Source organism: Salvia splendens, chromosome 6 (genome assembly GCF_004379255.2).
Source record: "Salvia splendens isolate huo1 chromosome 6, SspV2, whole genome shotgun sequence".
Classification (NCBI taxonomy): domain Eukaryota; kingdom Viridiplantae; phylum Streptophyta; class Magnoliopsida; order Lamiales; family Lamiaceae; genus Salvia; species Salvia splendens.
Genome location: NC_056037.1, coordinates 36,966,225 through 36,985,204, shown reverse-complemented (window position 1 = coordinate 36,985,204; position 18,980 = coordinate 36,966,225). Strand labels below are relative to the sequence as shown.

At 33.3% G+C, this 18,980-nt stretch overlaps 3 protein-coding genes across 4 annotated transcripts; all 3 read left to right on the top strand.

The window, feature by feature from the left end:
• The first annotated feature begins 3,420 nt into the window (after window positions 1–3,420).
• LOC121809910 (jasmonate-induced oxygenase 4-like) lies at window positions 3,421–6,113 on the top strand. Of its 2 annotated transcripts, none has more exons than XM_042210759.1 (4): window positions 3,421–3,700; window positions 4,079–4,589; window positions 5,142–5,463; window positions 5,731–6,113. In XM_042210759.1, exons 2-4 carry the CDS (start codon window positions 4,111–4,113, stop codon window positions 5,956–5,958), a joined length of 1,029 nt encoding a protein of 342 aa, XP_042066693.1. In that variant the 5' UTR covers window positions 3,421–3,700; window positions 4,079–4,110; the 3' UTR covers window positions 5,959–6,113. The 2 variants fall into 2 exon arrangements, with proteins under 2 accessions (XP_042066693.1, XP_042066692.1); XM_042210758.1 differs by having other exon boundaries at window positions 3,422–3,700; window positions 4,086–4,589.
• Window positions 6,114–7,702: 1,589 nt separating this feature from the next.
• LOC121809216 lies at window positions 7,703–9,373 on the top strand. The gene is made up of 4 exons (XM_042209755.1): window positions 7,703–7,738; window positions 7,812–8,069; window positions 8,224–8,308; window positions 9,288–9,373. The coding sequence occupies exons 1-4, from the start codon at window positions 7,703–7,705 to the stop codon at window positions 9,371–9,373; spliced, it is 465 nt and encodes a 154-aa protein (XP_042065689.1).
• Window positions 9,374–14,915: 5,542 nt separating this feature from the next.
• Window positions 14,916–17,587, top strand: LOC121809215 (uncharacterized GPI-anchored protein At4g28100-like). The gene is made up of 2 exons (XM_042209754.1): window positions 14,916–15,017; window positions 17,228–17,587. The coding sequence occupies exons 1-2, from the start codon at window positions 14,916–14,918 to the stop codon at window positions 17,585–17,587; spliced, it is 462 nt and encodes a 153-aa protein (XP_042065688.1).
• The last annotated feature ends 1,393 nt before the right edge of the window (window positions 17,588–18,980 follow it).

Below are 18,980 nucleotides of genomic sequence, written 5' to 3'. Positions count from 1 at the left end.
TATATTTGTGTCGGATCCATTATCCATATACTTATTTATTTCTATTTGTAAATTTTAGATTCTTATGTTTCCACTTTTTTATGCTACATTTGTAAATGGGTTTTGATGTTCTACATAGAGATACAATCATACATGTGTATTTTCATTATTATACTTTTATTATTAATAACTCTTTAAAATTTCACTTATGTTTGTAAATTATGTGAGGGTAATGCAATTACGAATAGTTGGAGGGATAGGCTATGACTAATTATCACGAGACTATCCATTTAGGATTAAGTTGAAGGGTTCAATATTATGAACCAAACATGATACATATTTAATTATGAGATTTAATCTTGCCAACCGAACACTATATATGATAATTTAGTGATCGAGACACAATCAAAGAAAATTTATTTTCTTATTGGATGACGTAAAAGTGATATTCCAACCCGTCTCTTCTTATAGTTCTACAATTGGTGGATCTTTGTTTTAACTGTTACCTTAGTTTACTCAGCAATTGGGCTACATTTAAAATCATAATTTTTTTATTAGTTTATATAGAGGGGGTATAGTAAATAAATTGGGAATTGTAAATGGAATTGCCTTAGTTTGATTTATCAATAAATTTTTTCACTAAGAGATTGATCAACTATTCATAATTTTTTTAGGGGAGTAGCTTTTTTATTAAGGGTAAAGCTATGTGGCCATAATGTGGCTGACCATAAATAGCATTTCAGTAAATATAGGTATATTTTGATATTAATAATTTAATTGTCTCATTTAATGCTTAATTCAGTTGATAATACTATCCTTAGTCTTTAATTGTAGTTTCTTTTTAATTTATTTATTCCATTTTTTTTAGAGTAATTTGTTACTCAACTTTTTTTACGACTTTGTTTTTATTGTTATTATAGTATAGCATATTTAGGAATAAAGAGGGAGAAATTAGTGAGTAGGATGTGATGAATATGTGGAATTACATTTTCTTATTAGTGAGTAGTATGTGATATAGTAACACCAAGGTTAAATGTATATATATTATATTTAAAATTAATTATAAATTTAAAATATAGTAAATAATTATATTTGAATTATTTTTACAAATTATTATTATTTTATTATTATTATTATTATTATTATTATTATAGTATCAATTTCACTATAAATTAACAGTAAATTAATCTATAGTATAACTATTTGAATTGCTTTTATATCAATACAGTGTTGTATTTATATGTAGTACTAGTTTTACCACCCGTGCTATGCACGGGACAGAAAATTTTTAAATAATAAAGATATATTAATAGCTAAATATATTAAAACAAAGTATATAAAGTAAATAATCACTAATAAAGTATATAGAGTAAATATTTCGACTGCCATATAGAGTAAATAATATATAGTATAATTAAATTATTTTATTAAACAAGTGAATTTAAACATAAATACTCACTAATAATAGAATTAAAAATATCAGGAATATATTTATTATGATTCAAATTTATTTATTCAGTACATACTATTAAATAATCTGAATAATTTTTGTTACCTCATTTTGTATAATCAAAATATGTACGTGTTTGATTACAAATAAGTGCATGTTGATTACTAAATACATTTTATAATAATTAAAGATTATAATAGTTAAAATTGATAAAAAATAATTAAATTACGTAACTAAAGTGTATTGTTAAATACTCCATATTCTACTACTACATAAGTAAATAAATACTCCATATTTTACTACATAAAGTATTTAATATTTGAGGATAGATTAGTTTTAAAAAAATTGTTAATCTCTAGATGCATCAATTTCAACTATTAAGCATTAATTGCACAAAAGTTTAATAATATTTTAAGATTATAGCTGGCCATAATATGGCCATTTAGCATCACCCTTTTATTAATTTACAAAAAGTTACATTGAACTCAACAATCTGGACATGAAAAATATGGAAAATCTAATACAAATAACCGAATTCAATATGTAATGAGTTGGCAATACACTTAAATTAATGAGATAACCTATAAAAGTTGGCAATCCCATTTGGTAAAGATTTAATGAGATAACCTATAAAAGTTGGCAATCCCATTTGGTAAAGATTGGTCCCCACATTATCACAACTAATAATTATATGACATATTACTAACCCATACCTAAGACAAACATGTAGATAATGCCTTCATTATAATAGCAGCCTAGCTACTAGGCCTATTTTTCAAAATCTAAATCTTACAGTAATTTTAAATTATTAATATATTTATACATAGATTTGTGTGGCTAATGATTCCTTAAGATTTGAAAGGTAGAAAGAGTTGTGCTAACTTTTACTACTACTTTAAAAGTTGAATTGGGGTAAGGTCCTACCCATGCCCTCTCTAATTTCAACTGTTTATTGTTATTTTTCTTTGTGGATTTTCTGTTTCTTATTATAAAATCATTTGTATTTTTATGGTGATTGTCTACTCCTTTTAGTTCCTTTAACCGGTGGATATTTTGTTCGGATATTTTGAAATTATTGTTTGGAACTTCTCTTTTAATTCGGAGTTCTTGTGAGACTACTTATTTAGAGAGAAATGAGCGATTGAGCTCGACCGGGACCAGCGCAACGACAATGTTAATAGCTTGCATACAACATTGTAGAATTGGAAGAATTGCATACAACATTGTAGATTCCATCCATTCTAACTAACTACTGCTGCTCTACAGATTTGTTTTACTTGTTTTGCTATACAATTCAATATTATGTCATTGTTAGCTTTACAGCTGAGATTGCACACTGTTTTGTAGGATTATTTTTGTAGAACTAATAAATTTTGAGATATAGGAGTAGCTGTTTTCTTTGTATGCAAACTAATTCAGACTTCTGCAACCCTTTTTGGGGTTATTGCTAGTTTTTGTAAACTTGTAGTAGAAAATAAATCCACCTACATCCGAGATAAATAATTCATCCGTCCTCTAAAAATTGGTTTTTTTTATTTTTTTTCATTTCTCCACTAAAATTAGTCTATGTTAATTTATAATAATAAATTAATTAACATAAATTTGTCTCTAGGTGTACTTTACAATTTTCTGTAAAATTTGTGTAATCCTTTGCCAAAACTAATTTCCCTGGACAGATAAAATACTATTTTCAGATCACGCATACTTTGATTTTGATAATCTACTTAATTTGCTAATCAGATCTAACTTAATTTTTTCTTCCTACATAAATTTTTTTAATCTTAATTGTCATAACCTAACCTGCATTATTATATACAAGGATAAATTATTAAAAAAAACCATAAAGTTGAGTTAAATTTAGGTTTATTTGTTAATAATTATTGGACGGAAGAACAAATTGTGTTGCTTTATACTCTTGTGGATGTCCAAACAACCTTATTTTCTATTAATAGACTTCATCTATCATCAATCTCCAAATAGCCTTCCCCAGTATTATATACTCCTACTACAAGTTCATAAAAATGATTATAAATTAATTGTTAATAAATCTAAATTTCATAATTTTTTGACAATTTTTTTAAAGTTATGTGACAAATCAAAATTTAATCGAAAAGGACAATTTGATGCTTCTGGAATGACATCATTAAGAAAGGATAATGAAAATCAATTGCTTTGACAAGTTTGCATTTAGCTGATTTCGGCTTCTCCACTGCCTCCTTCATTATCGCGTCTCGTCTCCAAATCTCACCACCTCTTGGAATCAGTAATTAGGTTCGATTTCAATATCTACATTTTGGATATATGCTTTGACAATAGTAGAATAATATCTGTAATAGCTTTGTATTCAACGTGAATTCTTGAATTTTGCACTGGGCTTTACCAAGTTCGCATCTTTCTGGAATTTTAGTATGATAGCAATCGTTTTTTCTGGAATTTCATTGCCCTTTTCTATGTGTGATAGTATTTGTCCAATTTACTCCATTTTTCTCATGTTTAAGGTTCTTGTCTTCGTCCTCTTGATTGAAATCCTGGTTAACAGTTATGAATTAGACTAAAAATTAGGGCTAGAAAAAGCTGATGACTTGATTGAATTATTGAGTTGTGTGAAAATTGATCTTCATATTGAATATGAGATTGATTTTGTGTTAGTTTTCAGGTCTTAATATATAAATAAGATAGTTATGGAAGCTGTGGGCACTCAAATCAGAGTGCAGTCCTTGGTTGGAGAAGGGGCAGTGCCACCTCAATATGTGCAGCCACTCGAGACTAGAACTCAACGCGCTGTTGGATGTAGGAATGATAATGACGAGCCATCTCCACCCGTTATTGACCTTAGGGAAGATGGAAACTCGGTTCACGAGCAGCTGGGACGCGCCTGCAGCGAGTGGGGAGCGTTCCATGTGATCAACCATGGTGTTCCTGTTGAATTGTTGGGAGAAATGAGACGACTGAGCCGCTCCTTCTTTGAGGACTGCACAATGGATCAAAAGCTGAGTTACGCGTGTGACCCCACTTCCCCTGCTTCGGAGGGGTATGGGAGCCGGATGTTGGTGGCATCTAATGATACGGTCTTGGATTGGAGAGATTATTTTGACCATCACACTTTGCCCCTGTCACGCCGGGATCCATCTAAGTGGCCTCACTTTTCTCCCAATTACCGGTGAATGCTTCTCTTTTACGTTCTATAATAGTAATTGTGCCTTTTATTGAGCTGCGCTTTAATTGCATATGTCGAATAACTAACTCAAGAAGTTGTATCATGTATGACAGAATAGTCGTAGCATATTATATTGATCAAATGACTGCGCCCCTCTTTTATTGAGTTGCATATGCTCATTTAAGTTGATGGCTTCAATTGCATATGTCGAATCACTAACTCAAAGAAGTTGTGTGACAGAAAAGTCATAGTATTAGATTATAGTGATCAAATGAATGCTCCTATTTTATGTTCTACTACAGTACTCCCACCTTTTATTGAGTCGCATATGCTAGTTATATTGATGGCTTCAGTTGCATATGTCGAACAACTAACTCAGATATGTTTGTGTGACAGAAAAGTCGTAGTAGAATATAGTGATCAAATGAATGCTCCTCTTTTACGTTCTATTCTAGTAATTGCACCTTTTATTGAGTTGCATATGCTCCTTATGTCGAATTGTCGATGGCTTCAATTGCATATGTCGAATCACTAACTCAAGAAGTTGTATGGCAGAAAAGTTGTGGCAGATTATAGTGATCAAATGAATGCCCTTGCTGAAAATTTACTGTGCTTGATCTCGGAGAGCATAGGGCTGCCGTCTTCTTGCATCAAAGAAGCTATTGGCGAATTCTATCAGAACATCACCGTGAGCTACTACCCTCCTTGCCTGCAGCCTGAGCTTACTCTCGGTTTGCAATCTCATTCTGACATGGGCGGTGTCACGCTTCTCATCCAAGATGACGTGGGGGGCCTCGAGGTCTTGAAAGATGGAAAATGGGTGTTGGTAAATCCATTAAGTGATGCTATATTCGTCATTTTGGCCGACCAAACTGAGGTAAGGATCGATTAGCTACCATTTTTTGTTCATCCTGATATTCTCCGAGCATACACTGAACTTTTCTTGAATTTTTTAAGCATGATTTTCGCAAACAGTTGATACCTTCTCGTGATCATTTATGATTTTTCCTTGTGTCTCGTTTGAATCCGTTCCATAGTTTTGATGCTTGGAATACACTAATTGGGACGTTAACTCCCTTGAATGATGAATAATCTGGAACTGCACGTTCTAGGATAAGCGTATCTGACAGCGTTCTACTCTCAGGTGATAACAAACGGACAGTACAAGAGTTCTGTGCATCGAGCTATCACTAATGCGAAGAAAGCACGGCTTTCTGTTGCCACGTTTCACGATCCTGGGAAAACGAAGACGGTATCTCCAGCTTTGAAGCCTCCTAGATATCGCCCTGTGATGTACGGGGACTACGTCTCGTCATGGTACACAAAGGGGCCCGAAGGAAAACGCAATATCGATGCTCTTCTGCTTCAGTGAATCAGAGTGTTCCTTTTTATGTGCTGAGTCATAAATTTTCTGCAATTCATGAATGAAGGTGTTCTGCAAATAGTTGATTGTTCCTTTGTCTGAAATAGTATTACCTAAATGGTCTTCTTTTATTATTATTATTATTATTATTATTATTATTATTATTATTATTATTATTATTATTATTATTATTATTATTATTATTATTATTATGGGTGATTTGATTCAAAACAATAATAATAAACCACAATAAATAAAGAGGGTGATTTTATTTTATCATGAATTATGGAGTAATTATACAGGTAAGATGGGAAGGATAAAATTGCATTGCAATTCAGCAATTCTATGATTTGTTGTATGAAATAATTAATTAGGAATATATGATTTAATCAAAACATGAGTATATTTAAATAATCAAAAGGCCCAAAATGAATTGTATAAGCATAGCTTGTTATAAGCTTAAGGCACTGTCTCTGTTTTCGTCTTTTATTTATATTTTCCTTTTCCCTTATTTATTTTAAATCTCAGAATTCCATCTTTTTTTTTTCTGTACCTCATTAATTTTTTAATTAAATGAGACCCTATTTTTTCCTGCCCCCACTTTGCAAATTGCAAGTCTTTTCTTTTTCTTTCTCAAATTTATCTTTTTATCCTTTTGATTGTTGTTTTTTTTGGGTTATTAAGTTGGTAATGTTTATATTTGAAGGCAATCACCATTTCGCCAATTTCAATATAGTATTATGCAAGAAAATATTCCATACATTTTCCGACTGTTGGAAAATGACTTTATTAACTTTAGTAGTATGAGAATACAAGAACATAAATTCTTTTCTAGTATTCGACCAAAATATTAAGGCGTGGGGTCGAATGCAGCAGTATGTATGAACTATAATAAATGAGTACGACTTTTGTGTCGATGCTTTTTGGATAAATATATTTGATATTTATATGTTTTTACTTTCAAATTGAATTTAGGGGGATCTTTTGAAATTTAACTTGTCCCTTTTGTGTTAGTATTGTGTGAAAAGAATAATGTAAAAAGATTTATTCGTGCAAAATCCTTGAAATTGATGGAACTTTGCTTGATAACCTCAACCTAATTGGCAAGACATTTTTTGTCTGATCAATGAATTAATGATTTGAATTATTTAAAGTTTATGAAAAATCATCATTGCTCATTTTTATCGTCTCATCAAGTTTTTATTTTCCCCCCACCAGACCTGATTTATTTGGAAAAATAAAAACTACTCTACAACCTTATTTTAGAAAAATGTGTGAAGGTAACACGTGAGTGTGTGATTCAAGTTTTTGTTTCATTTTTATTTATTATTATTTCATGAACGGAATATCGAGCAGAATCTTTCTCGGGATTCACTGGCGGATCCAGGGGGCAAGAGGGGGCGGTCACCCCTTCCCGACCATCCGGTGAGCTTAAATTTTCCCTTGAATCGAGCCGAAAAATAGCATATCCGCTCTCTTAGTAGAGTGTAGATGGGATCCAAATAATAAAATGAAAAAAAGGATAATGATTTTGTTAATTTATTTTGTTTTTTATAGTTAAATCCCCTTTTGATTGTTGTTGTCGTCATAGATTATAGATTTATATCAATTCAAGCATTATATATATATATATATATATATATATATATATATATATATATATATATATATATATATATATAGGGTAGTGTTAATCTCCTTTTCTCCCCTTAGATTTAAGTTCCTTCTCAATTTGGAGCGTTGGATCAGGCGGATGGACGATCCGGATGACAAGCATAGATTTGATCCCGTAGTTCATTATTTGGGGCATTTCGTGCATCATGGGGGTGAATTGGTAAATTTCTATACTAAAAAAACTCCAGAAACGGCATGTGCAAAATTTAAGGGGAGTATACCCACTACTTTCTCTCTATTCTACACATCATTCATCTCCAAACGTATTAACTCAAAATCTCGCTACCTGCTTCGTCTCCCCAATTTTGAACCCCTTTCAAAACCCTAACCGCCCTCTATACCCGCTTCGTCTCCAACCCGATTTCTTGGAACTTCAATTGGTGTCTGCTTTAGTGACCAACAACCCTTCCGGTTTTGTGCAAGATTCGTCTGCGGTCAAAGAGGAGGTATGGTTTGTCGAATGTTAATTTACTAGTTTACTTTCTGAGTTTCATCTAGCGTTTTCCCCGATTTTCGCACGTAACACACCACCCACACAACGATTCACCCGATTATCACCATAAAGTTGTAGTGCGTGAATTTGTTGATGAAATCGTATAGGGTTATGTTTGTTTGGTGTCTTGCGCAGATTTCAAAATGTCTAAAAGAGGACGTCCGTCAGTTTCACAACAATCGCAGAAAGAGGGTGAGGAATCAATTTCATTTGCATTTTGAATACCTGGACTGTTGGACTGATTCTGTGATTGATATATTTGGGTTTTATCAAATTTCATTCCCACATTGTTTAATCGCGTTTGTACATTATTTTCCAAAGTGTGTGCATTAATTAAACTTATGTAGCCATTATCTGTCTGCTGCTGGTCATCATTCTATGAGTGAATGCAATGTTAGTGTGTTCATTACTGTAATGGATCTGCACATTATATTAGTATTTATATGCATCACAAAATCTTGTATCATGAATCATATATCTGGTGTTTTTAATTGTCGAAGATTAAATGGAATATGTGTATGTGCATTACTGGTCATAATATATGCATTATATGCCTATATGAACACATTATAGTCAATGGTAGAACCTTCAAGCAACTGCAGTTGGTCATAGTTGAAATATCGATTGCAAAAGTTTTATGCTCATTAATTGAATGAGGCTGTTCATTATTTGTCTATTTTTATTCATTATATATCATGTTTCATGCATCATGTCAATGTTGTTTTACATTGTCAAGTAATACATCGAATATTTGTTTGTTCATTACCTGATATAATCTCTGCATTATTTGCATATATGATTGTATTATTTGACTATGTGCATGTATTATGATCACTTCTGTTTTATATTGTCAAACAGTACATGGAATATTTTTTTTGTACATTATCTGATATAATATCTGCATTATTTGAATATATGATTGCATTATTTACCTATGTGCATGCATTATGTAAACTTCTGTTTTATAGTGTCAAAGAGTAAACGGAATATGTTTATGTGCATTACTTTTTATAATCTTTGCATTATATGTATATATCACTGCAGTATTTATCTATATGAATACATTATGAATGTAAGTTTAATGTTCATTTACAAGTATCTGTACAGTATATATCTATTTGGTATTCATTATATTGCACGGTTCATGGTGCATGCTGCTGCTGTTGGACAGGGGTGAAGCAGCTCAGGATAGACATCAAAGACGCAGTAGATGATATCCTGCCTGTGGGAATCGCACAGAAATTCCGTGAACGATGACAGAAGCAACAACTAGTTCTGCTCAAACTGAATTTGAGGACAAAAAACATAGAGGTAGAAACGACGATTATTTGTACTGTCGACGTACGCCTGCTGAGTTCTTTCGTGACTAGTACAACTCCGGAAGAGACAGAGGATAGGAAACCAAGGGGTAGGCACGTCGACCATCTGTATTGTCGACGAACCCCTACAGAGTTTCTGAATTGTATAAAGAGTTTAACTCCGCGGCAGAAGGAAGCCTTACGGAACTTGTACATGAGTCTAAGAGTTAATGCAATATTTGTACATTATTTAGCTATTTTTATGCATTATTTATCATGTTTTATGCATCATTAGACTGATGTTGTACATGAGTCTAAGAATGGATGCAATATTTATATGTTCATTACTTGAGTGATTCTGTACATTATTTGCCTATTTGAATGCATTATTTATCCTGTTTTATGCATCACGTGGTTGTTGTTGTACATACTACACCCTAGCCCCTAGGCTTGATAAACCCTTAGGGAAAACAAGAAACGTACGTCAAACATCGAAACACGGCACAAATTTAATTAAACGGGTCAGGATACATGTTCATTACATATCACAAATAATGCATTACAGAAACTAAAACTACGCATTACACTACACAATATGTACATTATGTATATCTGTTTTAAAATATACCTATGCGATATGCATGTGGAAACCCAGACGAATTACTCCAGCTCGTGTATTTGGACAACGTTTTTTAGACTTAGAACATACTACACCCTAGCCCCTAGGCTTGTCAAACCCTTAGGGAAAACAAGAAACGTTCTCCAAACAACGACACACGACACAACTTAAATTAAAAGGGTCAGGATAAATATTCATTACATATCACAAAGAATGCATTACAAAACCTAAACTACGCATTATACTAAACAAAATATTACATTACAAAGAATTTAATATTTGTATGTTCATTACTTGAGTGATTATGTACATTATTTGCCTATTTGAATGCATTATGTATCCTGTTTTATGCATCACTTGGTTGCTGTTGTACATACTACACCCTAGCCCCTAGGCTTGTTAAACCCTTAGGGAAAACAAGAAACGTACGCCAAACATCGAAACACGGCACAAATTTAATTAAACGGGTCATGATAAATGTTCATTACATATCACAAATAATGCATTACAGAAACTAAAACTACGCATTACACTACACAATATGTACATTATGTATATCTGTTTTAAAATATACCTATGCGATATGCATGTGGAAACCCAGACGAATTACTCCAGCTCGTGTATTTGGACAACGTTTTTTAGCCTTAGAACATACTACACCCTAGCCCCTAGGCTTGTCAAACCCTTAGGGAAAACAAGAAACGTTCGCCAAACAACGACACACGACACAACTTAAATTAAAAGGGTCAGGATAAATGTTCATTACATATCACAAAGAATGCATTACAAAACCTAAACTACGCATTATACTATGCAATATGTACATTATGTATAGATCTTCATTCCATGGTTCAGCACAACAACCACCAAACTATAAAAAAGACAACCACCAAATTCGAGTTCCTCAACATCAATTCTATTAAACCCTTTATCCAAGACTTCCAACAACTGTGCCAATCCAATTTGGGGGCTAATATTACTAAATGTTGTTGCAGATCTCTTCAACTGAAGCACTCTAATTGATGAATCCCAAGCTGTTGAAGAACTTCTCCAACAACTCGTATCTGATAAAAAGGAAAAAATATCACCAATGTATATCAAAAAATTATTGTAGAAAACGCCAGGAAATAAAAAACGATTTCATTGAATAGATTAGCAGCGTGAAGAACTGGAATAAAATTCATAAATCACAAAACATCATAATAAAACGCAGATTTCATCTTCAACGAGCAAAAATATGAAAATCACTCACTTTTCTGGAATAAATAGACGATTTTCTTCGATTTTGCAAAAAAAAAACGAATTTAGGACCTTAATGTGTTCAATGGAGAATAGACGCTGAAATTTTAGGGAGAGAAGACAGATTGCAGCTTGTAATCTTTGAGAATAACCGCTGAGATATGTGGAAGAGAAAATCAAGGAAGTTACCATAACAAACACATTTGTGTATCCCTAGTTTACCCTTTTCGAATTTTCTAATGATTTAATTTAATATAATCTGTGATTAATTTGGGCGGTTAGATCCTTATAATGAATGGCTGAGATTAAGAAGGAGATTGGATTTAATAGGTGCAAAGGATTTGAATACAATCATATATATATATATATATTAATTATAGGAAAAGGATTTGAATACAATCCTATATATATATATATATATATATATATGATTGTATTCAAATCCTTTGCACCTATTAAATCCAATCTCCTTCTCAATCTCGTCCATCCATTTTCATAATCATATGGACGAAAATAAAGCCTCATCAATTTAATTTTAATCATAAAAAATTTCGAAAAGGGCAGTTTCGGGAGCTCAAATTTGTATCGGTTAATTTAATTCCTAAATTCTCTCCTTCTAGTTTGGTAAATATATAATATGATTTATTTTCCTTAATTAAATTTTTTCTCTCTTCCTATTTTACGGTAAATGTATTGGGAAGACATTCTTCTGCAATTTTTCGAGACAATCATGAAGCTCTTTTTTGAGAAGTTAGTTTAGTAGTCCTTCATTAATTTCGAGACAATCATGAAGTTCTAGTCCAATTAAATTGTATAGGTATCTAAATGATGTGCTTGTGTAAGTATTTAATGTTTGGCGAGATTTAAATCCATATACCCTTTGGGTTTAGCAATCCATGGGGCTTGGTTATAGTACTCACTCAGAAACGGAACCATCACAAAGGGCAAAGAGTTTGAATCATTTCCCTTGGGTTTAGCAACCCATGGGGCTAGGTTATAGCACCAACACATAAATTAAATTTCATTTTTTAATGCGTTTAAGATTTGGTACAGTAAATAATGTACCAAAAGTGTCTAATAATGTGAACGGATCAGTGAATAATGTACATATTGAAGAAAATAATGTTGAAAGGAAATTGAATTCATGCCTTTTGGGTTTAGCAATTCATGGGGCTAGGTTGTAGTACCCACTCACAAACGGAACCATCACAAAGGGCAAAGAGTTTGAATCATTTCCCTTGGGTTTAGCAACCCATGGGGCTAGGTTATAGCACCAACACATGAATTAAATTTCATTTTTTTAATGCGTTTAAGATTTGGTACAGTAAATAATGTACCAAAAGTGTCTAATAATGTGCACGGATCAGTGAATAATGTACATATTGAAGAAAATAATGTTGAAAGGAAATTGAATTCATGCCCTTGGGTTTAGCAATCCATGGGGCTAGGTTGTAGTACCCACTCACAAACGGAACCATCACAAAGGGCAAAGAGTTTGAATCATTTCCCTTGGGTTTAGCAACCCATGGGGCTAGGTTATAGCACCAACACATGAATTAAATTTCATTTTTTAATGCGTTTAAGATTTGGTACAGTAAATAATGTACCAAAAGTGTCTAATAATGTGCACGGATCAGTGAATAATGTACATATTGAAGAAAATAATGTTGAAAGGAAATTGAATTCATGCCCTTTGGGTTTAGCAATCCATGGGGCTAGGTTGTAGTACCCACTCACAAACGGAATCATCACAAAGGGCAAAGAGTTTGAATCATTTCCCTTGGGTTTAGCAACCCATGGGGCTAGGTTATAGCACCAACACATGAATTAAATTTCATTTTTTAATGCGTTTAAGATTTGGTACAGTAAATAATGTACCAAATGTGTCTAATAATGTGAACGGATCAGTGAATAATGTACATATTGAAGAAAATAATGTTGAAAGGAAATTGAATTCATGCCCTTTGGGTTTAGCAATCCATGGGGCTAGGTTGTAGTACCCACTCACAAACGGAACCATTACAAAGGGCAAAGAGTTTGAATCATTTCCCTTGGGTTTAGCAACCCATGGGGCTAGGTTATAGCACCAACACATGAATTAAATTTCATTTTTTTAATGCGTTTAAGATTTGGTACAGTAAATAATGTACCAAAAGTGCCTAATAATGTGCACGGATCAGTGAATAATGTACATATTGAACAAAATAATGTTGAAAGGAAATTGAATTCATGCCCTTTGGGTTTAGCAATCCATGGGGCTAGGTTGTAGTACCCACTCACAAACGGAACCATCACAAAGGGCAAAGAGTTTGAATCATTTCCCTTGGGTTTAGCAACCCATGGGGCTAGGTTATAGCACCAACACATGAATTAAATTTCATTTTTTAATGCGTTTAAGATTTGGTACAGTAAATAATGTACCAAAAGTGTCTAATAATGTGCACGGATCAGTGAATAATGTACATATTGAAGAAAATAATGTTGAAAGGAAATTGAATTCAAACCATCCCAAGTGCTTTACATCGTCATAAATCTAGAAAAAATACCCTACAAATCTATTTCAAATCAGTTGGACACATCTTGAAGTACAATGTTGTTGTCGTTCTTGTTTCAACTAGCTGCTGCAAAATCCTCTCTCACCGGGACCGCGACAGAGCCGTCGCTGCCACCGCAGCGCACAAGGAATGCAGTTGATCCATGGGCATGAGCATTTTCAAACAAGCCTACTTGGTTCATCTTCCTCCAACACCTCCTGGTTGGGTGAATTGAGATCGTCATTGCTGCCAAGTTCCTCCAACACCTCCTGGTTTAGCAAAAGTAAATTATATATATCAGTGATGTAACAGAACAATAATGTACAAAAATATATGTATAATGCATGTGTAATAGCAACAACAGTAATGGTTAATATAACATGTGAGTAATGTACGATAAATAACACATAATGCACGACAACATATCAATAATGTACCAAAAGATATTTAAATTTTCCCATGCAACTCAGTAATATACCAAGAAGTTCATATAATGAGTAGTAACTGACTATTAATGTACCAAACTTTATATATAATGCATGTATTACATCGAACACAATATTACGTACTTGTAACTTGTCAGTAATATATGAAAAGTGGTAATGTAATGTACAAAACGATATAAATAGTGTAGCTTACAACAGAACAGAATGAATAATGCATCAAATTAAACTAATGTAATGTACAAAACGGTATAGATAATGAACAACGTGTAAACAAAAGAAAAGAACAAATATGAAACAGACCACTACCTATTACAATTTAATAACCAATGCCTAAACACCATTGTACAATAATGTACAATTTCAGTGGAAACCAAACGTTTTTTATTGAAACAAACTCGTGATGTACAAAACAGAGTGCAATAATGAACAACGAACAACCAAATAATGCAGAGCTCTAGCTGAACCAATGGTATCAAATTTGAACAAATTCAAGAAGAATGCAAAAGATTTATCACCTGTAGTCTGTGTTGGTTGGGTTTTGAAGGGTCTGCCTCTTTTCGTCATTGATGCACTGTCAGACACACCATGGAAATCAGTTAAATTTCTTCATCCAAAGCATAAAAAACACAGATATAACTCAATAATCAACCCAAATCGTCAATAATGGACAAAATCAACAACACATTGAACACAAAATCGGACATTTTCAGCAACATCTACGACATCAGTATGGTTTCACCCGGAATAATCGAACATATACCAAATGTAACACAAAAGTCAACTACACACTTCAACAATGACCAGAACCCTAATCCGAATGATTACCATTTCATTGTTTACAGAAAAATCTACCAAAAAAAATTGTGCATTATTGCATCTAGGAACTTAATCAACACTAAAAACTGTGAATCGATTACTATGTGGTCTCGTAAATGACGACAATCAACGTTTAAGAGTGATTATTACCCAAAAACGGAACTTTGGAAACCCACATTGTTGCGAATAGAAACTCAATCGGCGCGCGCACAATTGAAAATCGGAACTTTAAGCCTGTGAATCATCGACCGACGGTGAATTCCGCGGCGAGAATCGACTGTGGATTTGGTTTCTCTTCAATTGGAGAGGCGACTAGGGTTTCAACGGTTTTGAAATGGTGGAGAATAGTTTTGATCGTGGGCTGATGGGATGGAGTGAGAGAGTGAATGAGAAGATGGAAGGTTTATGAGAGAAATAGTGAGTAGATGGAAGGTTGTATCAAATTCCCGCTGGAAATTCGCTCCTTCCGTTTTGGGCGGTTTCCAATTTAGTTGTTTTACTAGTTTACCCTTATAATGCACAAATTCCACCATATAATGCAACACGGGATTAAAAAATGGGGTTTCATCCGGTCCCTCCATCCACCAAATCCAACGACCCAAATTAAGAAGGAACTTAAATCTAAGAGAGGAAAAGGAGATTAACACTACCCTATATATATATATAGGGTTGCGTTAAAGATAGAACCATTCTTAAGTGTAGAACCTAGAACTCTACATATTTTATTCATTGGATAAGGAAAAAATGACGGTCAAGATTAAAAATCATACATATTAGACTATGTTTTCACGACATTCCGGACTCAACAAGTGAAAAAACTCACATGTTGATGGAAGAATGAATGAAACGAAGAAGAGTCCATGCATGCTTTATTTTTTCACTTATCTGCATTCACCCATTAATAATAGTTTTGGTTGTAATGGGAAGTTGTTGTGCAAATCAACACCATTGGATTAAAAGATCTAACGACCTCCGTTTGGCATTTGTTCTACGTTTAAGAATGGTTCTACGTTTAAGAATGGTTCTATCTTGATCACAATCATATATATATATATATATATGATTGTATTCAAATCCTTTTTTCATATTTTCTCCTATTTCCTTCTTGATCTCAGCCCCACGATTTTATCATCTGACGGTTAGATTGATGCCACATGTCATTTAATAATGCAGATTTTCAGTTAAATAATGCACACCGACTAATAATGCACCGTTATAGTGTAATAATGCAGATTTTCAGTTGAATAATGCACACCGACTAATAATGCACCATTATAGTGTAATAATGCAGATCATCTGGACCGTTGATGAATGAGATCTAACGGTCCAGATTAAGAAGGAACTTAAATCTAAGGGGAGAAAATGAGTTTAACACTACCATATATATATATTTTTTTTGAGGACTTGTTGGGTTGGGATTTTTGGGCGTAATTGAGAACTAAAATGCATTTTCAGCCACTCATTCACAAATGTCAACTATGTAGACATTATGTCAACTAGGGGGCATAATTGTCATTTTCGCGCGATGTCAACTACAGAGACATTATGTCAACAACGATGTCAACAACAAATGTTATTTATGTCAACAACAACATTTTACAAATAATTAATGTCAACAATAAATATTTTCATGTCAACGACCTATATTATTTATGTCAACAACAACGTTTTACATATAATATATGTAGATATATGTAGTTGACATTATATGTGTATAGTTGACAGAAATTGTATATGTAGTTGACATTATATGTGTGTAGTTGACATGAATTGTATATGTAGTTGACATTATATGTGTGTAGTTGACATGAATTGTATATATAGTTGATGTTATATGTGCGTAGTTGACATGAATTGTATATGTAGTTGACATAGATTATATATGTACTTGACATTATATGTGTGTAGTTGACATTAAAAAAAGGGAAATAGCTAAATCTTGAATCTAACTCTTAGCAACTAATTCCCAACTGGGGAATATCACCAACCACCTAGAGTGCATTATGGTTAATTAAGTGATTCCCCAATCCAGCTCACATCCAACGCAATTGATAATTCAAACCCTAAAACTTCCAATTCCATAAACGAATCAATAATTAAACTTGCAAATCCCATAACAAATCCTATAACAAATCCCCACCATCCCCGCATTCCCGGAGCAATCCGACGCCTCCTCCTGCCCCCTCGACCTCCCCGACCAGCTCTTCCGCGACATCAAATCCGCCTGCGACACCAACCCCCACCACCGCCCCGACCCCAATTTCTCCTCCGCCCAGCTCCATCGCACCCGCTGCTGCCCCGTCCTCGCCGCATGGCTCTACTCCGCCACCGCATTGCGCCCCTCCGCCGCCGCCAAATCCCCGCCCCAGACATCGGCCGCCGCCTACGAGATGCTCGTGCTCCCCGACGACTCCGAGACGTGCGTCAATTCGCTGGAGAAGGCCATCGACGGGAGGGGAATCGAGCTCCGCCGCCCTAACGACACGTGCGACGTCGTTTACTGCTACTGTCCTAATTAAAACATGAAATTATTATTCTGTTCTTTCATAATTAATTAATTTAAAAATATTTTCCATCTGGCTAATTCTGGATCACTCATTTAATAAAAATGAGTGGCTGATAATGCATCGCAATTCTTAATTAGGCTGTAAAATCTCAATTGATCACGTTCCTATATATTGATTAATTGATAATCACGTTTTGTATTTGGCGGCTAATATGTAGCAGTAGTAGTGATTTTGTACAATTAAAAGTAAAATTTAGTTGTCACATACAATCTATTAGTATCAAATAATGTTGTGACATCGTAAATGAATCAGGGAAGCAATTAAAACATAAAATATAATTTGAAATTTTAGTATGTAGATCGAAGTACAATTTGTTCGGATTGATTTATTTCCGAAAATAAATTAGTGATTTCAAATATGAGAACAATTATATGAAAAAAGAAGGCATAAAAGTAAATTGCAAGTGGTCAAAAAGTAAACAAGGCTAGGCCATATAGTTGCTGCCTTTATTTCACTTTTTCATTTGATTTCAGATTAGAGAATTCTTACTAGATTAATACTACTACTTTATTAACAAAAATACAATAATGTACTACTAAAAGTGATAAGGGCATCAGTGGGTGTCCACTAATCCAATTAACTGCTGATTAATTTGATTCTCAAATTGTTCAATTAGATATTTTTGTTATAGTAATAAAAGTTAACAGTTGCATAATCCACCTCGTATCACATGTATCCCATATTCTATATTTTTAGGGAATTAATTCAAAACTAGGGTTGACAATATTTGGCACGATATAAAAATTCGTTATGAGCACATGCGAAAAATAATGAGTTTGAGCTGAGCTTTATTGACTTGTATCCTTATCAAGTCGACTCGTTAGGAACCTAATAACTTTTCTGTTCGACTAACATGTTAGTAATATTATTATTTAAATTATTTTATTCATTTAAAAATGTATATAATTTAATTTTATTCTCTAGTTTTACTTACTAAGCTTCAATCTTGTAAATTAGATTTAGAAATCGGTTTAGTCGTATAAATCAGGTTCATGTCATGTCAATCCATGTCACAGTCGTTAATGGTTTCATGTAGTATGTTGGTCGGGTTCACAAATTTGAAGGTCGTACGTCTGGTTCGTGTTCAAACTTAGTGTTTCCTTACCCTGAGTTCGTATTCAGGTTGAGAGTTTCCTTAATATATTGGGGTCAACCATTCATGTTAGGTCTTATTGGTTGAATCTTTATCAGATTAACTCAATATTGATCCAGCTCGCATAATTTATGATCTAATACTCTAACTATGATAAATAAAAATAATATGATACACATTCTAACATATTGACTCCATAATGATTCAACTAGCATGATTTACAAGCAAATGTTCAATTATGATAAATATAAG